Source organism: Macaca mulatta, chromosome 11 (genome assembly GCF_049350105.2).
Source record: "Macaca mulatta isolate MMU2019108-1 chromosome 11, T2T-MMU8v2.0, whole genome shotgun sequence".
Lineage (NCBI taxonomy): Eukaryota > Metazoa > Chordata > Mammalia > Primates > Cercopithecidae > Macaca > Macaca mulatta.
This window is the reverse complement of record NC_133416.1, coordinates 92312760-92338924: the sequence shown is the minus strand read 5'-3', so window position 1 is coordinate 92338924 and position 26165 is coordinate 92312760. Positions and strand designations below refer to the sequence as shown.

The following is a 26165-nucleotide window of genomic DNA, read 5'->3' as shown; positions in this document are numbered from 1 at the left end:
CTTACTTCATCCAATGTAAAATCCTCTAAATCTATTTCTCTGTATTCTTCATCAGATTCTTCATTCTTAATAGCCTCTAGAGCTGCTGTCAGTTTGTTTCGCAAAATAAAGCCCTTCCAAGCTGCCTAAACAAAAATGTAAAGTATGTTATACAAGGTTATAGATCAAACCCTAAACCAGATTATCTGTGTTATCCCATTAGGAAGATAAAACATCTTAGACCTAAGTTTAATGACATAATAATCTCTTTTCTGAACTTTATGTGACACTTAAAACTGAAAGATAAATTAAATGACGACATGTGTCTAAAGTTCTGAATCTCAGGAGACTTTCCTTGTAGTAAGCAAAAAAGAATCTTTAAAACTCTCTCAACTGCACATGTAGGTCAACCAATCAATTATCTTACAATTCCTCCAGGACCCATTCTAAACTAAGAAGAAAAAGATACAAAGGAAAACCCACTTTGCTAATGTTCAAATGATTATGTATAAAATAAATTAAAATACAATTAGGAAAACATCAACGTATATAAATGGATTCATATTACACAGGGAGTATTATGGCCTATAACAATGAACTAATTTCATTTTTAAATACATTAAGCATAAAACAACAAAATTTAAAACACTCAGATTCCTCAATAATCCTGGAGTAGGATGACCTTTCCTAACTGTAACTCCAAGTACAATGTAGCTTATAAAAATGAATATCTTTATATTTATAAATATAAATAATATATTTATGCTCCTGGAGAATGAGTTTCAGGATATATTGTGTGAAAACCAAGGGAGAAATAAGTGTTTTCCATGTTACTGTTTATCGATGAAAAACTGTTTATAAACATATATGTTACATAAACATATATATTGCAGTCTATATAAACACAGAAAACGTTCAAATTATAAAATTAATGTTAAAAATGGTTACCTATAAAGGCATAAAATGGGGTAGAATGTGTAGCAATAGAAGCCAGACTTCTCTAAATACATCTTGCTTGGATTAGACTTTCAAATTATGCACATGCTTAAGAAAATTGTGAAACAAATTAAGTAAATAAGAAAATTGTGAAACAAATTAAGTAAATATGAAATAGAAAGAAGTACCTAAAATATAAAAAATGTTTTATGCTGTGGAATAACCATACAAGTTATTTAAAGTTACTTAAAATACATTTATTTGGCTTCACTCAGGTGAAATATACTCAGAAGACAAGTTTGACCACAAAAGAGATCTTAAAATGGTTTTCAGTAATCATATTGTTAGTAATAAGATTGGTATTTTCATTCTGAAATATATATACACAGACAGAGAGAGAGATAGAAGTGAAATATACAAAACAGTGAAACCATCTATGACAATAGCAGTCACCCAAACCTTTGTTAACAGCCAGCATAGGAAGCCAAACCATAACCTGCATCAAATAATCCCGGATGCCATTAGCCAAGAATGGTCAAAACTTGATCAATGACCCAGCTTCCTTGCTTTTTACTCTGCTTCTAACTCCGGAACAACCAGAGAAAGCCAAATACGCTTCTCAAAACAATAACATAAGATGCTCTACTTCTAGCCTCTCCTTACCCACTTTCCCCATGCCAACAACCTCCAATAGAGCATACCTGAAGCTTTCCCTTTTTCCACTAAAAACTTTCCCACTCCCTTCCATGTTTTGGGGTCTACGCCAAAGGCAAGTGATGATGGCTGATTCCCTCATTAGCATATACTCTAAGTAGCCCATTGTTTTCTCATTTATGTGGTCTTTATTTCCACTGTATATGTATGTGTGTGTACATACCCACATACACATATGGTAGGAGAAGTGAGGGAGAGAAGGAAAAAAAGCAATTATGATAATGTCAGTAAAAATCAGGATTTTCTATAGAAGAAAAGAGATGCAAATATACAATTAAATAAGTAAAATTCTATAGTCCTAACTATAGCTTTAAAACATCAATATGTACCCATGGTATATTTGTTTCCTAAAAGTATCTATTTGAAAACTAAGTACAATGTAATTACATTATATAAATAATAACTATACCAGTAGAAACAAGTATTTCTAAAATCCAGATGGGGTGCTCTATATGTCATTTCCGTTAAAGAAACCAACGGTCTTTAGAGAAATGACTGATTCTAGGCCTGGGGCAAAATGTATGCCAAATGAACCTGGAACACTGTGTCACATTAGCAAGCAAGGACAATTTTAAAGACTACTAAATCATGGCAAAAAGTGAACTTGATGAGACTACCACTGGCCAAATAAAAGACCACCATTTAAGCAGCAATAATAATACTAACTGCAATGAAATCAAATACATATATTTCAAATTTGTGTTTATTATCATAGTACCCATTTTGGTGACCTTTGGAGGATGCTAGGAGACCTCATTAATCTAAAAATCGGTAAAGGAAAATTATTAATATCAAGCATTTAACCTGCCTTTCCAATATGAACTGTACCTTAGGATAAGTAAATAGTTGAATAGATAAAGACTTTGTTTGTAATTTTTGAATACTTTAGTTAATAAATAAGGAATAGTAGATATCAAGTATCATCATTGTGTAAACCATTAATAAAATAATTGATCTAGGCAATGTTTACCAATGGCCAGTAACATTCCTGAAAGAGAGGCAACCAGATACTATGTACCTCTTCTTTGTAATACAACCACCACCTATGAAATATTCTTGCTAAAGAAATCAAACCTGAATCAGAACAAACATTAGATCTTACTATCAATTTACATAAAACAAGGAAATGATAAGCATGTTAAATGATGTCATGAGGATGCATTTGGCAAAATTAAGAAATTGGAAAACCCTATAGGACAAATGACCTGGTCACTTCAATAAATAAATTGCAAGAAAAAGAAGGGAGTTGCTATATAATAAAAGACTTAACATACAAAATAAAAGTTTGAGTGATGACTTGTATTTTGATTAAGAAAAATCTGCAAACAAACGTATTAAATGGTACAGGAATTTTGAATACTGGTATCATATTTGGTGATAGTGAAAAATAATTGTTATTTTTAAGCTTGGAAATGTATTTCAATTATATTCAAAGCAATATAATTGCTTGAATTATAGAAATTCATGCTAAAATATTTATGAAAGGAATAATTTATTTCAAATAATCTAGTGATGTGGAGGAAGATGTTAAGTGGTTTGAAATGAGTCAACATTGACAAGTTATTCAACTCATGTTTAAGGTAGGTATATGGAGTCTTGGGTCTTCTCTGTGCATTTGAAATGTTTTGTAACTAAATGTTTAGAAAATCACAGATGGTGCACTTACCTTTTTTCTTACAATCAATATAATTACCTAAAGTCAGAAATCAAGCTTCACGTGACCTTACAAGCTTCTTTTGCTGGTTGTCATTCATAATTTCCAACAATTAAGGACATAATCATGATTCTTGATGGAAATGCAAAAGAACAGTATTCTTCCATGGAGCCCATCCCATACAAACCAAGGAGGGTAGATAAGTAGCATGGATTTCAAAATTATTGAACGTCTGTTATATGCAAGACACACATGACACAGCAGTGACTAAAACAGACAAAAAAATCTCTAAGCATGGACTTCCCATTTTAAAGGGGACTGAGACTGAGAATAAAATACATAAGGAAACTAAACTGTATGGTAAATAAATGCTATGGACAAAAATAACAGTCACAAGAGATGGGGAGCATTGGGGAGGTATTGCTATTTTAAATAGGGTATCCTAAAGACCTCCCACTGTGTGTTTACCATTTGAATATATATGCATAATGGAGCCTAGGAGCCACCAACCTAAAGATACCATCAGCAGGCAAAATTAATAGCCTGAATGTTATTCCTTATACCTTTGTTCTGGCTTAAGCTCAGTAGAGCAAGATTTCTGCAATGGCCTACAACTGCTGTTTTCTATGCATTCTTCCCCTCTCATTCTGTGACTAACTGGTCTTGTACTACTCAAATCAGAAGCTGTGCTATAACTTCTACCGCTGCCAACAGTCGTGAGCCTGTGGTCCTGAGCAGGAGTTGGAAGATGCTGATACAGATGGGCATACTGTGCCTCAGTGATACTACTGTATTGGAATTTATAAGCTTTTCACAAGTGGTGAACCCTGTTCTTAATTATGCTTAATAGCCCGATTTCTCTGATACAGTGTAGTAGAGATTTTCTTTTCTCAGCCTGTGATAAATACTTGAGCCTTTCAATGTTACCTTCCTTCTTCCCAAAAAGCTGTGAGAAACTCAGGCTTCTAGGAATAGGTATAGTTACCTACCGTACTTTCTGAGTGGGGAGAAAGCACTGTCAAAGAAGCTAGTTCCGCATAACTCTACTCCTTTACCCACCCAACATGTCTGGCTTGAAAATTCAATTATCCTTTTCAAACCGTGAAACATATCCACTCCGTCTACCCCCAGTCCCACTTTCTCTTTCTGGAAGAAACTTGTTTCAATCAAACCTCACCACCTATTTCAGCAGCCTCCTATAGCTCTCTCCAAGGCAACCTCACCACAGGACAAGTAAGAAATATATTGTCACTCCCTCAGAAGAACAACAATTTATTTTGCTGTTGCTTATGTGTCAGGTTTCAGATTCCATTTATACATACTGAGATCTCTTTTCCAGGAAAGTGTGAAGTAGGTTTGAGAGTCCAGGAGGGGCTATGTTATCTAGTCTATTTATTGCCTAAACTAAGTTTTCTGCTTTTTACTGATAGAGCTTTCTTTTTGCCCAGTCTACAAAATTCTAACTCAAACTATGATTGTTATCAATATTTTCAAGAAAGGTGAAAATTATTTGTAAAGGGAAAAATATAAAAGTCATATAGGATTGCCACGTAGATTAAACCAGAAAATTTAAACACAGTGAGAAGCATGTGATTATCAGATAATATGTACTCAATAAATATATTTCCCCCAATTTCCTTGATGCTTTATTTCTAACAACTTCATTCACTTAGTTTAACAAATAAGAAAATCATGTGATATTTAACATTGTATAATTTAAAAAATACAGTTGATTTAATTTTAATCATATTTACCTCTAAAATGAATTTCAATGTAGATAATATTCCTCTGTTTTGTAAGTTCCTATAAATAAATTCTAGCTTCTTAAGGGAGCTTAAGGTTCTTCTAATATGAGAAAGGATGTCAATATGAGCCAAAAACTTGAACAATATTGGGTGGCAGAAAAAAACAGGACATCTTTGTGTAATAAGGAATAAAATTTAAAGCATTGCTTAAGAAATTGGCATTACTCTTTTTAACTTACCCATTATGGAGCATACTATCAGCTCTTTGCCCTCTTTATGATTGGCATGTCACATGGTCTGGATGACTAGTACATGCAAGCTACCTCAGAGATAAGTAACACTATTTTTCTTTTACCTCTTTCATTTGGAGATTTTTAAAAATTATCTTTATTTCTATTTTGTTCTATTTTTATTTTATTTTATTTATTTATTTATTTATTTATTTGAGACAGGGTCTCACTCTGTCACCCAGGCTGGAATGCAGTGGTGCAATCTTGACTCACTGTCAATCTTGACTGACCTTCCAGGCTTAAGAGATCCGCCGCCAAAACCTTCTGAGTAGCTGAGACTACAGGCACACGCCGCCCAGTTAATTTTTGTATTTTTTTGTAGAGACAGGGTTTTGCCATGTTGCCCAGGCTGATATTGAACTCCCGAGCTCAAGCAATCTGCCCAATTTGGCTTCTAGAAGTTCTGAGATTACAGGTATGCTCCACCAGGCCCAGTCTTAGATTTTCATATCTGGGTGTTTATGCTCTGTCAGTTACTTGTTTTCTTTCAGAACGCCTTCTCCTAACATGGCAAATGGGCCAAGTGGCTTCTTCCTGCTAGGGAGGTACACTGCATATAACTTTCTCCCCAACCCTGTCCTGGAAAGGTTCCAAGAATCAGGGAAACATGCTCTCTTTCTCTTGATTATCTTTCCTCCTAAAATCATCTTATCTTTTTTTACCTTCCTCCCTTTTTAAAATACCAACAAAATGATATCAAGATTGAGTGCAGACCTAGTGAAAAGAAGCTAGCAAAGGCAACCTTTAATCCAGCATTAAGTGGCATGAGCCAAGGATTGATTCACTGTGGCTCCCAATGGGTCCTGCTCAAATCATCAGGGTCAGGGCTTCTGTGAAGCTCCAGACTATAAAATACATAGCGTGTGTGTTTTCTGGTGTGTCACACAGAGATATCTCCCTCATGAATCTGCTTAGGGTCAGAAATTCAAGTCCCAGCCATCTCTATTTAGTTTATCAGAAATAATGGTCATGTAAACATGTGGGTAAGTAATGTTCAGATTCTTCTTCTAACTTACTTATTTCTGACGAAGTCACATTTTTATCCTAATAATCTATCTATGATGAACTCATCTCTCTTTCTCATACATTCGAATCAATTCTCTGGCCTGACAATTCTCTCTATTGGACATATCTAACATCTTTTTGTTCTCCAACTATCACCAACTTCTACCCCCCATAGCATACTATATACTTGCTCCTTGTTGAAACTGCACACAACTCTCACCATGTTATTCCTACATTCTCTTAAGATTCTAGTTCTTTTGGTATTCTTGTTGTGCTGAAGCTTACTATCATTCCAGTAACATGAAATCCTGTGTTAAGTAACATGAAATCCTATGTTATTTTACTTCCACTGTCCTTTATGCCTGGAATTCCTTTCTCTTACCTATCTACATTGAGTCCTACTATTTCTTAAGGTGTAGCTCATATCCTTTAAGTGGGGTAGGGTAAGTGCTATAACAGAGTAAAAATGTATTATAATCCAAAAAAATAGTTTATCTCTTGATCACATAACAAACACTGAGAGAGTAAATGAGCCAATGGGACAGCACTTTAACATGAGGTGACTCGGGAAGCCAGACTTTGCACTCTTCAGTTCCAACAAGGATGCCCCAGAGGCTGTCTCCATTTCAGCCAACCAGAAAGGGAAAATGAAATGAAGGAGTGTCTGTGGGAGATGTTACAGGGTAGACCCGAAAGTGATAAAGTGATGCACAAATCTACCAATGAATTTTTTTTCTGAGACAAGATCTCACTCTATTGTCCAGGCTGGAGTACAGTGGTGTGATCTCAGCTCACTGAAACCTCCTTCCCCTCTGGGTTTAAGAGATACTCATGTCTCAGCCTTCCAAGTAGCTTACAGGCACCTGTCACCATGCCCAGTTAAGTTTTTGTTGTTGTTGTTGTTTGTTTTGTTTTGTTTTGTTTTGTTTTTTGGTAGAGATGGGGGTTTCATCACATTGGCCAGGCTGGACTCGAACTCTGGACCTCAAGTGATTCACCCACCTCAGCCTCTCAAAGTATTGGGATCACAGGCATGAGCCACTGCGCCCAGCCTACCACTCACATTCTAATGACTAGAACTCTGAGAGCCACAATCAACTGCAAGGAAAGCTTGGAAATCTAGTTTGGCTCTATGCCAGGAAGAAGAGAAGAATGTGGTTTTGGTGAACAGAGAGCAGTCTCTGGCACATCCTTCATGAAATCTTTCATTTCGATCCTTGTTACGCCCCGGCTGTTTCTGCCTAATCACACTGTACTACTTCAGAATGTTTAGACAGTCTAAAATTCATATTTTAAGATGAGTCATTTAAGAAGCTAGATGATTGTTCCTAGCAGATGTGGAAATGGAGTTCACTTCAATGATTTGAAGTAACAGGATGTACAAAAGAGAATTAAAGTTACGAAGAAAGACTGAATGATGCTTCCTTTTGTTACTGATACAAAGAAGCTCAACCAAAGAACTCACAACAGAGATACCAGTCACAACTAGACTATTTCATAAGGTAATGAACCTTCTCTTTATTGAGAGGAATGAAGCAAAAGTTGAATAGTTATTTACTGTCAATGCTGAAAAATGTATTGTTCATCCACTGATGACAGGAAGGAGTTTGGATGCATGGCATCTACATTCCTTATGTAGCAAAATAACATTTGGAGATAGTAAGTGAAGGGTTTTTTTTAATTTTTTTCTCAGAGTTTCCTTGAATCAATTACTGTCTCCTCACTCCCACCTCTATCAGGTAAGAAAAACAGCTTTGCCTAGGCACTGTTCTCAGGAGGAGTACAGTATAGACAAATTAAGTAAACAGAAATACTGGATACATTGATTAGCAGCTCAGCAAAGGTATTTCTCTTGAAAGCTATGTCTTTAATATTAAGAGCCAGGAACTTGAGAGGAAAGGTAATTTCTTTTTTTCTGAATTTTAAGGCCATTCTTCCAGTTGCTTTTCCTAAATACCTTGGAGACATTCCTGATTCCTCTCTATCTCTCATGTATTTACTCTCAAGAAAAAATCAACATATATTCTGGAATGTGATAGTCTTACCACCTCCGCTGCTGATACTCGGGTCCATGTCAATGTTATCTCTTGCCTGGTTTACTCTAATAGGCTGCTAAGTGATTTTGCTGCTTCTGCCTCTGTTCTCTTATAGTATAATTGTGACACAGAGTAAACTTGACCATGTCAATCCACTGTTCAAATTCCACCAATGTCTTTCCATATCATATAAGACCTTTTATAAATCCTACTTTGCTCCTTTTCATCATTCTCTAGTTACACGGGCCTCTTGCTACTTCCTAAACACTGTGGGCAGGCTACTAAATCATGGCCTTAGAATCTGATGTTCCTTTGCCTGGAATATTCTTCCCACAGATGTCTAATGACTAAATCTCTCTCCAGTGTCACATTTCCTGGTCTTACACATCCATCCTATCTAAAATGATAAACTTTTCTTTCATACTCCCATCCCACTTTTCCTGCTTTATATTTTCACCCACAATATTTCTCATAGCGAACATATTTATTAACTGCATATTCCAACAGAATGTAAGCCACAAAGATTTTTGTAGCAAGAAATATTTGCTGAATGAATAAAGGGAAATGTTAAATTTTGTTTAATTGTTATCATTCAACTTGGGTACAATACCATGAATTTCTACAGATCTTATTTTATTTAGTTTATATTTGCGTCCTCTACCAGGATATAAATTCCACGAAGGTAGGAATCTTGTTGATTTTAAGTTTTATTTCCTGAGCCTAAAACAATTCCTGACAAGTCGTAGCTTCTCAAAAAATTTGATGAGTAAATAAATTTTTAAAAATGAGTGTGATCAAGATGAACTTCATTTTAAAATCGGACCTTGGAATATACTTTGTCAACTGCCTGTAGGAACCAGTTGGTAAGGTATTGCCAGTGGCATCTAAGAGTTGAGAGAAGTCCTTGGACAACAGAAAGAAGGAAACTGGGAACCTCAGTCTTACAGCTGTGAGCAAATGAGTTCTTCTAGCAACAAATTAGATTGGAAGAGGACCCAAGCCCTAGATGAGAACTAAGGTCCAAGTCAACACTTTGATATCAGACTGGTGAGACATTGAGCAGAAAATCCATCCATGTTGTGCTCGGACTTCTGAGTTACAAACATTTTAAGGTAATAAATTGGTAATGTTTTACACTGCTACAACAAAAACAAAAACCCTGGTCTTGGTGAGATTGAGTCAAGTCTGTTAATTCTTTGCTTTCTAAATTTTTAAACGAAAGTATTTGAAAAACTTTAACAATTATTTTGGTAGATTTTCAAACATATAGAAATAGCTATCAAGGCCAAGTAAGACCTGCTTTGGCTAATCAAATGTTAGCAGATGTGACAAATGACATGCTTAATGAAAAGTTATTGTCGTTGTTTGAGACAAGGTCTCACTGTATTCCCAGTGGTATGATCACAGCTCACTGCAACCTCACACTCCTGAGCTCAAGCAATCCTCCTGTCTCAGCCTCCCAAGTAGCTAGAACTACAGGTGTGCACCACCACATCCACTAATTTTTGTGGTTTTTTTTTTTTCAGATATGGGGCCTCTCTTTGCGGGCCAGGCTGATCTTGAACTCCTGGCTTCAAGCAATCCTCCTGCCTCGGCCTCCCAAAGTGCTGGTATTACAGGCTTGAGCCACCACATCCAGCCTTGATGAGAAGTTTTAAATATGGTTGTGTGGTCCAGCTTGACCTTCAGTCATGCAAATAGTGTTTTGTATTGAAGGCTTATTCCTTCAATCCAGATACCAAGCAGAGCCACAGCCAACCTGCAGCTAACCTGCAGCCAACATGTCACTTGAATAAGAAATAAGTCTACATAACTGTAATCACTGAAACTTGGAGGCTATTTTTAATACAGAATAAACCATGAAAGACAACTAATAAGTCTTTTGTAACTATGTTACCAAAAGATTGAAATTAACCTGAATGAGAACAGCAGCCTTCTCTCTCTGTTTTTGGATATTCACAATATTTTCTCTTTTTTCTTTCTTTAAAATAGTCTGATTCTTGATGGAAGAATTTGGCAGTCCTTCTGTTGCAGCAGTACATAGCCTTGTGGAGAAATGCATCTGTCTGCGCATGAGGTAACCACGCCAGTATGACTGGATGACCACAGCTGCCATACTATTAAGAGGAGAGAAACACACACACACACACACATTTGTTATTATCTGTAAATACACAGTTGTAGATAAAAGTTCCTCCTAAGCAATATTTTAAACAAAGAACACATAAAGTATTATTTAAAAATAAGACCGCTTCTTTTACTTAACCATTGTCATAGAAGTAAAAATAGTAAGAAAACCTTCCAATCTGAAGAAAAGAAATGGGCCAATAGTTGAGTATGTGGCTAAAAGGGAGTTTCATTTGTTTCTTTTAAGGAGGGAGATTTATAGAGATTTTGTATCATCTTGGGGATATTTGTCCAGAGAGAACGGGAAAAAGTGATGAGGCAGAAGAGAGGGAACACATGTAGGAGCCAATGTTTACGTGGCAAGAGAGGGTAAAATCCTATTCATTGTGGAGAAGTGACCTTCGAATGTAAGAGGAAGAAGGCTGCCTTTACTGTAAGAGGAAGGACCCTATCAGGTGCTTAGGAGCTTCACTTTCTTCTCTGCCCACAAACAGTTAACTTACACTCTTACAGACCCAGCAGTAAATACTTACATTTTTGTGGTCCACACCTATTTGCCAATTTCAGGCACTGAATGAATCAATGCTATGTGTTTTCCATGTCCTCCTAAGTTGCCCAGCAACAGTAGCAAAATGTGATTTAAAATATACATCATTTATAAAAGTGGATTGTCAGTGTGTTTAGTAATTTAACTCTTACTAATCAGAAATGTTTTTCTTTCCCAACATAGATTATTAGAGTAATATTATCAAGGTAAAGAGTGTAGTCAAAGTGCTGACTATTCTGTCTTACTCCCTTTTCAAATTCCTGACTTTGGCTTAAAAAGAAGATAAGTAGGCCAGGCGCAGTGGCTCAAGCCTGTAATACCAGCACTTTGGGAGGCCGAGACGGGCGGATCACGAGGTCAGGAGATCGAGACCATCCTGGCTAACATGGTGAAACCCCGTCTCTACTAAAAAAAAAAAAAAAAAAAAATTACAAAAAACTAGCTGGGCGTGGTGGCGGGGGCCTGTAGTCCCAGCTACTCGGAAGGCTGAGGCAAGAGAATGGCGTGAACCCGGGAGGCAGAGCTTGCAGTGAGCTGAAATCCGGCCACTGCACTCTAGCCTGGGCGACAGAGCGAGACTCCGTCTCAAAAAAAAAAAAAAGAAGATAAGTAATTCTTGGCGTATCTCCATTTCCTAATGCTCCCTTGAAATAGTTTTCAATAATTTTATAATTGCCAAATCCAATGAAATTTCTTCATTCCTCATACAATTTATTTTAAGGCAAAGTGGAATGAAGTGATAAACTCTACTAGATATGACCACACTTTTTTTTCCTCATAGTAATACATTTCTGGGAAATTAGAAAGGAATTATGAAGCCATTTTCTATTGCTGTTTTGGCTTATTATCGGCATTACTATCATCATCATTGTTATCATCACCACCATTTAATGTAAAGTTAGTAGAACGCTCCAATCTGTTTTACTATGAATAGAATATTGAAGTTAAAGGCTAAAATACATGGTCTAAGATATACTACTTGAATTTCCAGTACTTTGAAAAAATATTCATGTTCCAACAAATCATTTCCTCCTCCTAGGGTAAACATAACTTTGTAAATTTTGATATAAATATAATTCACATTTATTCATTCAATCATCCATTCATTACTTCATCTTTTGAACAAAAATGGATTAGGGGATTTCAAAGCACCTTTAATAGGCACTTTGGGTGATAAAGAAAAGAATCAGAAAACACATTTGCAATATGCAACCAGTAAAAATTAAAAGGCTTATGGGAAAACACATCAAACCTGAGACAGTACCTTATATTTCTTTATAGACACATGCAAGTTTCATGAACTGTAACTGTGAATTTTTTGTAAAGTCATTGATTGCATGAATTCCTCAGCCTGATATCACCAAAATTCCCCAGGGAAAACAAAAATAGAAGGTAGATGAGGGGTATTTTCTTCAGTGACACTAACATATGGACTGCTTTTCACTACATTGAAAGCAGGTAAAGAAGCTGACTTTATGGTTTCCTAAATGTAGGGTGCACTACAGGTTGAGAAAAACAACTCCATGATCATCATCATCATCATCATATTTTTGGCAAAACTTATAATGTCAAAAGTGTCTTTAGAATAAGAGCACATGTAAATAATTCTTAGGAAACTCTTACACAATTAACAATTAATCTCCTGAATCACTGAGTGTTAAGATTCAGCAACGGGTATACATTTTCCTTCCCGTTTATTCTTTGGGTCTTTAATCTGTATTTTCAGTTCTTCTTCCTTACTTATTATCATCATTTGGCTATTTTATTTAGGATTAAGAAGTTAAAAATATTGTTTATATGAAATTTCAGTAGGCAACATTTGAAGTGTTTGGAGCAAAGGCAATCAATTAAATAAACTGATAAAACACAAATCAGAAAATATTAAAGCCACTTTTGATAAATATTAAAAATTTACATTAGGAAATATGTTAGTTTCAGCATATCAAATTACTTAGCTCCCAGAAAAGAAAAAAATTACTCTTTACCCTGACAACTTTTGAAAAAAGGAAGAGTGGGAAAAGCAAGATTTGCTAGCTACTGTGGTATTCTGACATTTGCCCTGCTCAGCACCAGTAATTCATAAGAGAAACTAAATCTGAGGAATTTTTCTTTTCTTAGCTTGACTCTGAGGCCAAAAGTAAAAAGAACAAGAAGAAATTGACAGGACAAAGTAAAACCTAATCCTTGCTGTTCAATAGTTAGTCATTAGCTTTCTAAAATTATTTAATTGTTATAAGGGGGTTTACTTGATTAATCATAGAGAATATTGCCCTACCTTATAGATCTATTGATGCCAAAAAGTTATAGCACATACATTCAAAATACATGCAAAGATGCTCATTAAATGTTTATTAAATCAATGAGCAAATAAATGGCATGTGCAAAGGCATATATATATATTTTTTATTTATTTATTTATTTTTGAGATGGAGTCTCACTCTGTCACCCAGGCTGGAGTGCAGTGGCACGATCTCGGCTCACTACAAGCTCCGCCTCCTGGGTTCACGCCATTCTCCTGCCTCAGCCTCCCCAGTAGCTGGGACTATAGGCGCCTGCCACAACGCCCGGCTAATTTTTTGTATTTTTTAGTAGAGACGGGGTTTCACCGTGTTAGCCAGGATGGTCTTGATCTCCTGACCTCGTGTTCCACCCGCCTTGGCCTCCCCAAGTGCTGGGATTACAGGTGTGAGCCACTGCACCCAGCCTGCAAAGGTATATTTTTTAAAAATTAAAATACTTGATTACTCAGAAAATGTTTTTATTATTTTTAGAGTATTGTATTTTATTTCTCCTTAAAATATATTACAAGGCAGAAAAAAATTCACATTTACTCATTTAAATACTACTAGAAATTAAACCAGAATTTAATCAAATTAATCTGCACTATAATTAATGATTTGTGCACCTCATGAAAACATAATGGAATCGGTATGAAATATGATTGTGATTTAAATCCTTCAGCAAATTACTAGGTACCGTTGACTAATATCATCCATCAAAAGTAGTAAACATACATCTATAGAAGAAACATTATTTATATATCTTACATTTTTTCATTAGGCTCAATATTTTGGTGATTCCTCAGCACAGAATTTGTCATTTCTACTTCTTTAAATGGGATTCTTATGGTGGGAATACTGCTTGCCTTGCTGTTTTCTTTCTTCTGGCATACTAATATTTCCTGATGTCTTGCTTCCATATTTTCACATGTGGAGGAGTTGCTTAGTGGGGAGCGGCTGGAGACAGAGTCCATCCATTTCTCAGGATTATCTGGTGAGTCTGGATTATCTTCATGTGCACAAGAGTAGAAGACTCCATTTTGCAGAGTGCTGTCACTGTTTGTAGGGGCCAAATGATTTTTCTGGGCTTCTGATTCATCTTTCTTGGTGATATTTACATCCCCTCGTTCGTGTGCATGTCGGTATTCAGTACTCAGTATCATCAATTTTTTAAAATAATGACAGAGATTTTCTGCAGTATCCAAGGTAAATACATCTCTGAACAAATAAACGATGAGAACATTTAATAAGAATAGTATCAGCAAATATTAAAACTTGTGCAAGTTTTGAAATTTTCACTGTGTGGCCTCAAATGAATATTAAACTTCACTACAACATTCATTATAGATTATTTCTAGTTGTTTATATAAAAATGGATCTCGTTTATAACAAAATGTGAAAACATTTGTTTAGTTAATTTAGATCCATCAGTCCAGACAACATGTCTGGAAGTTTTAGGACCATTTTTATTCTAGGTATTTTTGGTACAAATGAATGAGAAAAATTCATGCTTTTACTACCATAAACATGAGAAATCATGGTTGACTAAATTTGGAGAAGCTATTTATGAAATAAAGTTAAAAGTGCTTTCTACATTGACTTTTGCCATGCAAAATATTTGTACTGGACTTTTAAACAAAGAACTTACATTATGGGAAAATTTTTATTCCCATTTATCTCTGGAAAAATAATAATCCACTGCAAAGAGAATTCAAGTACTTTAAGACATAAATGGCTAAGATTCTCTTGAACAATTATTGGATTTCTAGCTTTTGAATTTTATAAGTTGTATAATTAATCAAATTTTAATGTTGCCTGGATTTGAAGTTCTCAATAACAAATGTAAAGGACTTTTCACTTATATGAGTATTCTTGGCTACATTTTGTCTTCTTTTATTTTTATTTCATGTTTAAAAAATTTTGCTTATTTCTAACATATTTTCTGGCTATATTTAATATATTGCCATAAGCTGCCTTAATTTTTTTCTGAAAACAAAATACAGTATATAAAAAATAAAATGTTAATCACATCAAACAAAATGAAAGTTACAATTATTTCCAAAAATGTAGACAATTTGATAGTTCCTATGTTCACAAAGGTAATTTTAGACATTAGCATAGGCTCGTCCAATATGTTTGTTTTGTATTTTATTCATTTCATTGGTTAATAATGCAAAAAAAGGTTCGATATTAGCATATCAAGAGTTTATGGTTACTTGTTGAACTCACCACCACTTATGCATTAAATATATAAAATATAGTCTATTTTACATATTATAAAATAAGAATTTTCCTTCTTCCTATAGTCTTTCCATTTTCAATGCTAAAATAAAACTTAAGTTGCAATGAAATAAATAGTCCAAAGACTGCATTTAAAATCTCATGTTGAAATTTGGATTTCAAGGGAATGTCAAGAGTCACCTTTACGTACAAAATTGTATATTACCACATATATACAAGTAAATATTGTTTTAGATTTGCATAAAGACAAATGTAAATAATCTTAGTATTTGTTGCATTAAACACTACTTATAACAATTTAAATTATTTTTAATGATGTGAGATTTCTTTTTAATCTAAATAGACTGTTCAAAAATATTTAAACAGAAAATGAACTTCTACATAGGACAAGCATGTATAAAAGTATCAATAACAATACTTTAAGAATATAATATAGTAAGAAAATTTAGACATTTAGAAGTACATGTTATTTTTCCAATTGCAATGGAGAGTCATTGTAAGTGAAACAATACAAAATGGTTTTTGTTTATAATTTACATTTTCTGACATAATGCAAATTTTAAAATACAGTTTTAGAAATATCAATTATAAGGCCGGGCGCGGTGGCTCAAGCCTGTAATCCCAGCACTTTGGGAGGCCGAGACGGGCGGATCACGAGGTCAGGAGATCAAGACCATCCTGGCTAACACGGTGAAACCCTGTCTCTACTAAAAAATACAAAAAACTAGCCGGGTGAGGTGGCGGGCGACTGTAGTCCCAGCTACTCGGGAGGCTGAGGCAGGAGAATGGCGTGAACCCGGGAGGCGGAGCTTGCAGTGAGCTGAGATCCGGCCACAGCACTCCAGCCTGGGTGACAGAGCAAGACTCCGTCTCAAAAAAAAAAAAAAAAAGAAATATCAATTATAATGCATTCAGAATTCGAGGTGGGGAATAGGAAGTTTTCTTTCTTCAAAATTTGATTCTGATTACTGTCAACTTCTGTAATCTAAATGGGTGCAAGTGCTGACTGCTTTTCTCTACTGTGCTCCCATCATACCTTAGTATATAAGCATATGTATGATATTTTAATGTATAATATAAATTACACGTGTTATAAAACTTACCTCACTCTATTCTAGGTGTTTACCCAATTTTCTGTTATGCTAATTTGTGAATTATTTGGGGATAAATAGTCTTGCCTACAATAATTGTTGAATAAAATTATGACTGAATAATTGATGAATTTTTGCCTCTTGTCTTGATGCTATCCACATGCTTTCATTTACTTCATCTAATATTGTAGCATTTAAATATTTGAAGTTATGTTCAAAATACATATTAATACATTTCAAGAATAAAAACACGATGCCCAAAATTTTTTAAAGGTAGAATATCCCCAAAACACACTGTTTTAATCTAAAAAGTATAATTGTGTTAATCAGAATACTTTAAAAATCATATTTATAAATTACATTATTGATTCTAAATACAACAATGGGAAGATCACAATCTTACCCTTTTCCAGTTATATAATTTTCAGTTAGCAAGTTGAATTCTCGAATCTGAGACTGACAAAGTGCCAGGAAACCTGCTGATTCCAGTTGATTGTGTTCTTCAGTGTAGCTTTCTGAATCAGAGTTTAGCATACTGCCATTAAGGATTCTCAGATCTGGCAACACTTTAAGTAGAGAATCCCTATTGAAAACAACAAAAAAAGTTAATAATCCTGATCTTGATAAGGAGAGTATATATCTAAATACCATATGCTGATCATTTAAGTAATATAAGCATAGGATATATATCTCAGAAAATGTGACTGTAGGGAAAATGATAGAGTTAGATTTTGTTGTTGTTGTTGTTGTTACATTTCTTTAAAAAACCTGGTATCAGGTCATATACAAAGTTTTAGAGTTTTAGAGTTAATTATTTAACCATTTTCTTCTAAAACACAAATGAAAGATTGAAACTTGGAAACTCACGCTGGAATTTGGAGTGTAAAAAGATGCATTATGAAAAGAATAATAATATTAGATAAACTTTTAAACAGAAGATAACTATAATAATCTTAACAAAAGTTGTCTTTTATTTCAGAAATAGAGGTATATTCTGACTGTTTCTCTTAGTAAAATATATGAGAGTAAGACTAAAACAAGAGAGGTAGGATATTACCCTGTTTATCATGATCTGGAACATCTAAAATTATACTTTCTCCTGAATCTTGCTAAGGATTATAAAGGTAAAAATCTTCAACGTATTTACAAAAGTATATATCAATTTTTGGTGGTGTCCACCTGTAGTCCCAGTTACTCAGGAGGTTGATGCAAGAGAATCACCTGAACCAGGGAGGTGGAGGTTGCAGTGATCCAAGATCGTGGCACTGCTCTCCAGCCTGGTGACAGAGCAAGGCTCCATCTCAAAAAACAAAAACAAACAAACAAACAAAAAACAAAAAGAAAAAAGAAAAACCCTAATGCTGTGAAAAAGCCAGGTCAGACAGCAAGAACTTTCCATCAAGCTCAGCCACTTAGAACTACTAGCTGAAACCATTCTCAAGGAGATTGTAGGTCTGTTTTCACCAGGCTGCTGATAGTTACAGGGAAAAGTGAACTCCTTCAACAAAGTCAATACCCTCGTTAGAAACTAACAGTTCCTATGGAGAAACTATACAACTCTGATGAAAGATATCCAAGAGGAACTAAATAAATTAAGAGATATCCCAATGGGGAGTTCATAGATAGGAAGACTCAATATTGTCAAGATGTAAGTTCTTCCCATATTGATCTATAGATTAAACTCACTCCAAATCAAAATTATAGCAAGGTATTTTATGGATATTAACAAAGTGTTTCTAAAGTTTATATAGAGAGGCAAAAGATCCAAAATAACTAGCTCAATATTGAAGGAAAACAACAGTTAGAAGACTGACACTAACTGACTTCAAGACTTAATATGAAGCTATAGTAATAAAGACAGTATGGTATTGGTGAAAGAACAGACAGATCAATGGAACAGAATAGCAAGTCCAGAAATAGACCCACACAAATACAGCTAACTGACCTTTGGCAAAGGAGCAAAACCAGTATAATAGAGCTAACAGTCTTTTTCAACAAATGGTGCTGGGACAACTCAAAATCCACATGAGTAAGCATGAAGCTAGACAGACTATGCACTTCACAAAATATTATCTCAGAAGGAATAAAAGACCTAAATGTAAAATATAGACTGTTAAAACTCCTAGAATATAATATAGGAGAAAATCTAGATGACCTTTGGTATGATGATGACTTTTAGATAAAATACAAAAGGTATGTCAGTGTGCAGGAAGGAGAGTTTAAAAATCACCAAAGGTATAAACAAGGAAAGAAAAAATTCATTTTTTTCATTAAAGTTAAAATTTTCTACTGTATGAAAGATAATCTCAAGAGAATGAGATGACAAGTCACAGACTGGGAGAAAACACTTCAAAAGATGTATCTGATTAAGAACAGTTATCCAATATATCAAAGAACAAAAGTCAACGATCAGAAAATACACAAACTAATTTAAAAATAGGCAAGAAACCTCAACAGACACTTTACTTAAGAAGATATACGGATGACAAGCCAGCATATAAGAAGATATTCAACATGATATTCATTAGAAAATTGAAAATTAAAATAACAATGAGACAATGCGATACCACTACATAACTATTAGAATGACCAAAATCCAGAAATACTGACAATACCAAATGCTGGTCAAGATATAGAGCAAGAGAAATTCACATTCGTTGCTGGTGGGAATGCAAAATGGAATAGCCACTTTGGAAGACAATTTGACAATTTCCTATAAAACTAAATTAAATCTCACCAAATGACCCAGCAATAACATTCCTTGGCATTTACTCAAATGAATTGAAAACTTATATTCACACAAAAATCTGTAAACAGATGTTTATAGCAGCTTTATTCACAATTGCCGAAACTTGGAAGCAACCAAGATGTCATTCAGTAGGTGAGTGGATAATAAATTGTGCTACAACTAGAAAATAGGATATTATTCAGTGCTGAAATGAACTATGAAGCCATGAAAAGTTAAGTGCATATTATTAAGTGAAAGAAGTCAATATGAAAATTCTCACATACGATATTATTCCAATTTAATGACATTCTAGAAAAGGCAAAACTATTGAGACAGTAAGATCGCTAGTTGTCATGAGTTGGTGGGAGGCAGAGATGAATAGGCAAAGCACAGATTTTAGGGCAGTGAAACTATAGTTTATCATACTACAATAGTGGATACATGTAATTACACATTTGTCAAACTTATAGATTATGAAACACCAAGAGTGAACTCTAATGTAAGCTATGGACATTGAGTGACAATGTCAATGTAGACTCATTAATGGTAACAAATATACCTCTCTGGTGCAGAATGTTGATAGTAGGAAAGGTTGTGCATGTATGGGGATGTAGTATATGGGAACTCTGTACTTTCTACTCAGTTTTGCTGTTAAACTATGACTACTATAAAAATAAATTTTATTAATTAAAAAAAGAAAGTAACAATTCCTAAATACCAATTGAAGAATGACAAGACGAGATTATTAAAAATGTTAAGATTTAAGAAGCAAAACTTCAGGCAGATCTCTAACTAGATTGTATAGTCTCAGATGAAATATTCATTTATACAAACAGTTGTGAAATCTAATTTTAGCATATGTATATATATTACAAGAGAATTGGCCTATGAAGGCAAAAATGCCTAGGGCCAACCAAAGTAATAAAGTATCTCTGTGTAGAGTTATAATCTTGGTAGTCGTGGTAGTAATAGTAAATTTAAAAATTATCACAAGAGATGATAGATAAATACATTTTCCTCTATAAAAGCAAAAAAAAAAAAAAAAGAAAGAAAGAAAAAAGAACACCATAGTTTTTCATGTACTGAGAACAGAAATAGCTCCCAACCCCCACTCTGCTCCCTCCCCTGAAAGAAAACTGAAGCTTTCTTTCTTGTCAATATTTAAATAAGGGAAGAGAGAAATAAATTGGATTTGTTTCTTCAAGGTAATTATCAGATGATCTATAATATTATGAAGCAGATAAAAAGCTTGATGCTTTGCTAATAAATAGTTTGATCAAGTTAAGAAAATATGAGTCCATATATTTTGAACTTGTTTAGTGTTCACTCTAAACAAGTTCAAAGAGGAAATAATATGTACAACAAACCCCCATGACATGTGTTTACCTGTGTAACAAACCTTTACATCTGCTCCAAAACCTAAAATAAAAGTAAAAGAAAGAAAAAAGGAAAACTGTCGTCTTTGATTGTATGAAATAACACTGCTGATAGGTTGGGGTAAGCTTTATTTTTTAAATATAGCCTTCTTTATAAACACTAGGGAATAAGAACCCGGCCAGGCACGGTGGCTTACACCTGTAATCCCAGCACTTTGGGAGACCGAGGAGGGTGGATGGAGACCATCCTGGCTAACACGGTGAAACCACGTCTGTACTAAAAATACAAAAAAATTAGCCGGGTGTGGTGGCGGGCGCCTGTAGTCCCAGCTACTCGGGAGGCTGAGGCAGGAGAATGGCTTGAACCCGGGGGGCAGAGCTTGCAGTGAGCTGAGATCTCTCCACTGCACTCCAGCCTGGGCGACAGAGCGAGACTCCGTCTCAAACAAACAACAACAACAAAAGAATCTAAGTACAATAAGAAATATTGTGGCACTGCCGCAGTTATATTACAATAATTTGTTCACTGGTTAACATTTCTACTATTTTACATAAAGAGTATGACCGTGTCTTAGAACAGTATTCCTGGAACTCTGAATTTAGAGAGTACATTTCAAATACATAGAGACACGGGGCTTCTGTGCAGAATAATTAATGACAAAATGAAGAGCTATTTTAACACAATAATCTTATATAAATATTTGTTTTATCAGAAAAATGAACAGATAAATATATTTTACTATAAGCATATTTTATTTAATAAAACAAATATTTCATACTCCAAACAAACAAAAACAATAAAAATAAATACATTCAAAGATAATATGGAAGTATAGGTTTGTTTCTAGTTGTTGCAACTGTTACTACATAATAGTTGTTCAGATGGAACTGATACCAGCTCAGCAAGGAACAAAGTAGTGATTTTATCATGAAATACTATATTTTGGTCATAGATACTGATATAAATATTACATACAATATTTCAGGTATGGGGAACGATTCTAGGGAATGTGGATCAAGAGAGGTTAAATTTTTACATTAGGAATACTTTGAAGCTATGTTCATCACCTTTATATAAAAAGTTTCCTAATGATTTAGTATTTGGAATTCTTTTGAATGTAGACATTTAGTTTGCTTGGATATTTAAGACTATAACAATATCTTGAAATTTGTAATTTATGTAATCAGTATCCAGATTGGAGTTAGTGTTTTATTTTAAACATTTTCTTCATGTTACTTACTTATTAAAGGACAATCGTCAGAACTGCATAACAGAGCAGTGCATGGATTGGCCTCAAGTTCTAAATGCAGACTTATAAGAGTTTATGATGAACATATTAGAAAGTGCCAGAACAAGTTGATGAATGTTGGAAATGAAGTATCAGAATACTGTGAGATCTCAACATTAGTTTTTCCAGCTGGGCGCCTCCTAATCAAGGGTAGAACCAATATTTCATTTGGTGAAAACTTCCTGGTGAATATTCCACCACTTAAGAAGCTCTATTAATCATGAGTGAATGAGAGAAATTCCCAAAGGAGATTTCAAACTGAGTCTATGGATTAAGTTTTAAAAAGAGATTTCTTAGTACATCAGCATTGTCCCTGTTATCACTGGCTAGACATGAAAGTAAGAAGCCAATTGGGAAAATTTATAACTAATACTTTTGTTGGTATCATGGGGTTATGCAAAGTTCATTGGAACAGACTGCTTAAAGTTTGAGTTGATCCTTTGATTAATAAATCCATATTTTATAGATTTCCAGATTTAAAACCCTTTAGATAAATGAATTTCTCAAATTAAGTATAGGTCAACTGATGTAAATGAAATTTGACAGCCTACATTCTAAAGGGGGAATTACTCTAGTCCAGAAAAGTTCATTTAAATATAGAAATTATAATAGCCAAATAATTTTCATATCTATAATATAAATGCATATATTTTCTTATTATTACTTATTACATATTTTCTTTAAAACTCTAAAGTACATAAAATTAGCAAAAGCAGTAAAATGTAAATATTTATCTTTACAAATTCGTAATAAAATGTCAATTTATTTTCCCACAAGTCAATAAAATAAATGTTCATGCTGAATGCAAACAAAATGATAAAAAATACATTGAAAGATTATTTGAGTAATTGCCTATGGGTTAAAAAAAAAAAAAAAAAAAGAAAGATTATTTGAGACATTAATTTTGTTTCTGGTTGTTGAAACTGACAATGTGGCAGCTGTTTGGATGGAAAGTGACACCAGATCAGCAAGATAATTCATGTCATTTTTGCTGAACAACTAACAAAAAAATCATGGCCTTAAAAGGACTTGCTCTGAATAATGGGAAAAGCTAATATTTTTTATTTGTCATCTAGGCTTGGCCCATATAGTTACTAGGAAAAAAAAAATCCACCTAAAAACAACCCATCAGATGTTTTCATTATAAATAGTATTACCTGCCAAGCAGTGCCTTTTAGATGTAATTAAATTCTTGTTTTTGTATGAGAAATTTAACTTTAAGATCTAGCTCCTGAAAATGAGGATCCCAAACTTGGGGATTAGGAGTACTTTAAACCCAGTGTAAAAGAAGTATAGCCCCAGAACTTGAGCCACTACAGGTAAGTGGAAATATCCATTGTTTCTATTCCAGATGAGGGGATCCTACACCTAGCACACCAAAGGTCTAGAAACACATTTAGGTGACCTTTCACTCACACACACACACACACACACACACACACACACACACACACTTGAATAATTGAAGTTTCTGATACCCTTATGATTTGACATCAACAGTTGATATTTCCTGTAGTAATATGTCCTAGAGTTCAGTTTCTCAGGAAACCTGGGGAATGTGATAAATACTATAGTACTTTAGAAGTCTGAGTACTGTAGTTTCACAATTTCTGATACCGACAATTACTGTGAATTAGCAATAACACCAATTGTCAATTTATCAGGAATAACATTTCTAATCACTAATGTAAAATTAAATTAATTCAATAGAAAAACTTGGCGGAGGGGGGCAGAAACACGCAATTTTTCAAGCCTTTACACATTATAATGTAATTAAATACTGTAATGTATTTGTTCAACAAATATTTTTGGGTGTCTGTTACATATAAGGGACTGTGCTGGTACTGTGCAACCAGAAGCAAAAACAATAAACAAAATTTTTTCCATTAAGGATATAACATTTCAGATGGCTGTTTTAGATTATATCTTTTTAAAAATTAATGGATATAAATAAAACTTCTCAATTTAACAAATCTCAGTGAAATGCTACAACACAAACCTGAAATGGACAAACTAAGTGCAATCTACACAATTCAGTACTGCAGATCAAGCTGTTAAACTCTGCATAAATGAATACACGTCCTTTAAAAAAATAAAGGAAATCTACACCTCTGCACCCTCCAGAATTTGTTTCCAAGATATAAATGGTAATTCTGTCACCAACTATGTTTCCTTCCATTCTCTTTTAGATTGCAATTCTGTTCTTGTATTCAACAAAAATTAAGGAAACTGGTCTGAACATTTATATTCAAGGTGCCGCAAATGTCTCCAGATTGAAAATTGACCATACGCATCCAAAGGGCACGTGGTGAAGACTAAAGTATTATTAGTAAGGAAAAGTGATTGATATCCTTTCCCCAATAAATGAAAAAAGATATTTATCTCTGAGTAAACAGAATGCCAACTTGCTAAAGCAAAAAGGCAAGAGGGAAGCCATAAGCTTATTATAAATCAGATAAGAGGCAAGAAAAGCCATCCAGACATTCGGGAGGACAGGGATTTTGTGCCCTAAAGACAGCCTGTGAGAGAGTAAGTTAAAAGATCTTATCTATAAGAGAATGAGAGGGGAAGAGTATGTTCTCAATACATGAGACCAACTAACATATTTTTAATTGCTTCCCTGAAATCACACCTGAATGAGTAAAATATTTGAAATTTCCCTAAAATAACCCATGCCTTTAGGCAGTGACCAATTTTCTCTGGTAGAAATAAGAAGTGCCTGGGATATAAGAAGTGCCAGAAATGTAAACTGCCATTTTTATAACTACAGAATCCCCAGTACCCAGAGATTATTTCAGAACATAAAATTCTTCTTGCTTTGTCTTTCAGAAGCAAAACTCTTAAAAAGCAAAGGAAAGACACGAGAAAAGAATAGTATATGTTTAGTATGAATGGGAAAACAATATATATTCCAAGTTAGAAATATTTCTTATGCTATTAATATTAAAAGTATAGAAATAGTCTATTTATACATTAACTTTAATATTAATAGGAAATATTAATATTGATTTTAAAAACTATGGGTAAATACAATAATGGAAATAATATCAAGGGCATAAACCCTATAAAAATCATTTTAAGAAAAAACAGATCTAAACCTAAGAAGATGTAGCCTAGCTATTCAGGAGATGATAAACTATATGAGATTGAATAATGTCCTATCCGAGGATATAATAAAATGAACAATATTTATTTAATCTTTCCATCTCTGGAAAACTTTATACTTTAGATGTTTTTAGAAATCTTTTGTAGATATTTTGGCATTTTTTAGAAAACTGTGCATGCAAACACGTTGTATCTAACGTACGCTAATTAATCTCTGCACCTCAATTTTTATATATTAACAAAATGAAAGAATTGAGTGTGTGTGTATATATACCTATATATGTGTGTGTGTGTGTCTAATACCATATATACATATATGGTACATATGTCCCCTTCCAGCTCTATTCTGGGGGAATCTGTACAATAATTTGGGGCTATTTCCACTACTGTATTTTAGTCCTCTATAATCCCTGGACTTTAATAAATTTGGTCACTCGTTTCCTAATCTCTTATCAGTTTGCTGATGAAAAAAGTCTTCCCAAAATGCTTATTTCTGGTAGAAATACAAAATGTCTGGGACAATGCCTGAAATATATTCAGAACTAAACGTGTAATCTACCATTTTTATAACCACACATATACTCAAATTTTCTCTATTGCTCACAAAAACAATAGCTAATATTTTCTTAGTGTGCCAGGTGAGAGGCACTCTATAAAATGCTTTCATGTGGTAGCATATTTAGCCTTCACACAGACTGTTAGTGTTGGCTGATATTCTTGTTCTTTACCCTTTCTAGCCTCTTGTGCAGCAGGTTTGGTGATATGACTTAGTTACATGAATGGAACTAGTCAACAGAATGGAATATGAGTGAAGTGATGACTGCCACCTCTGAAAGCAGAGTGGTTATATGTCAGTTGTACCTTCCCTATGGTCCCTTTCCCTCTCTCCTACCACAATCCACTAGCTTACAAAAGCCAAGTGACAGTGAAGTCACATGAAACAGGTCTACAAAATGGAAGCAGCCTGAGTTTCTGACTCTGCCTACGTTATACAGGCTGAACCCATATCAAATGTAATACAAA

At 34.2% G+C, this 26165-nt stretch overlaps 1 protein-coding gene across 1 annotated transcript in view; it reads right to left on the bottom strand.

The window, feature by feature from the left end:
• LRRIQ1 (leucine rich repeats and IQ motif containing 1) overlaps window positions 1-26165 on the bottom strand; it is a 133797-nt gene that overhangs the window by 25219 nt on the left and 82413 nt on the right. The window contains 4 exon segments of the mRNA XM_077953101.1: window positions 6-125; window positions 10275-10476; window positions 14081-14530; window positions 17048-17227. Of these exon segments, the coding sequence (XP_077809227.1) occupies window positions 6-125; window positions 10275-10476; window positions 14081-14530; window positions 17048-17227 (952 nt within the window).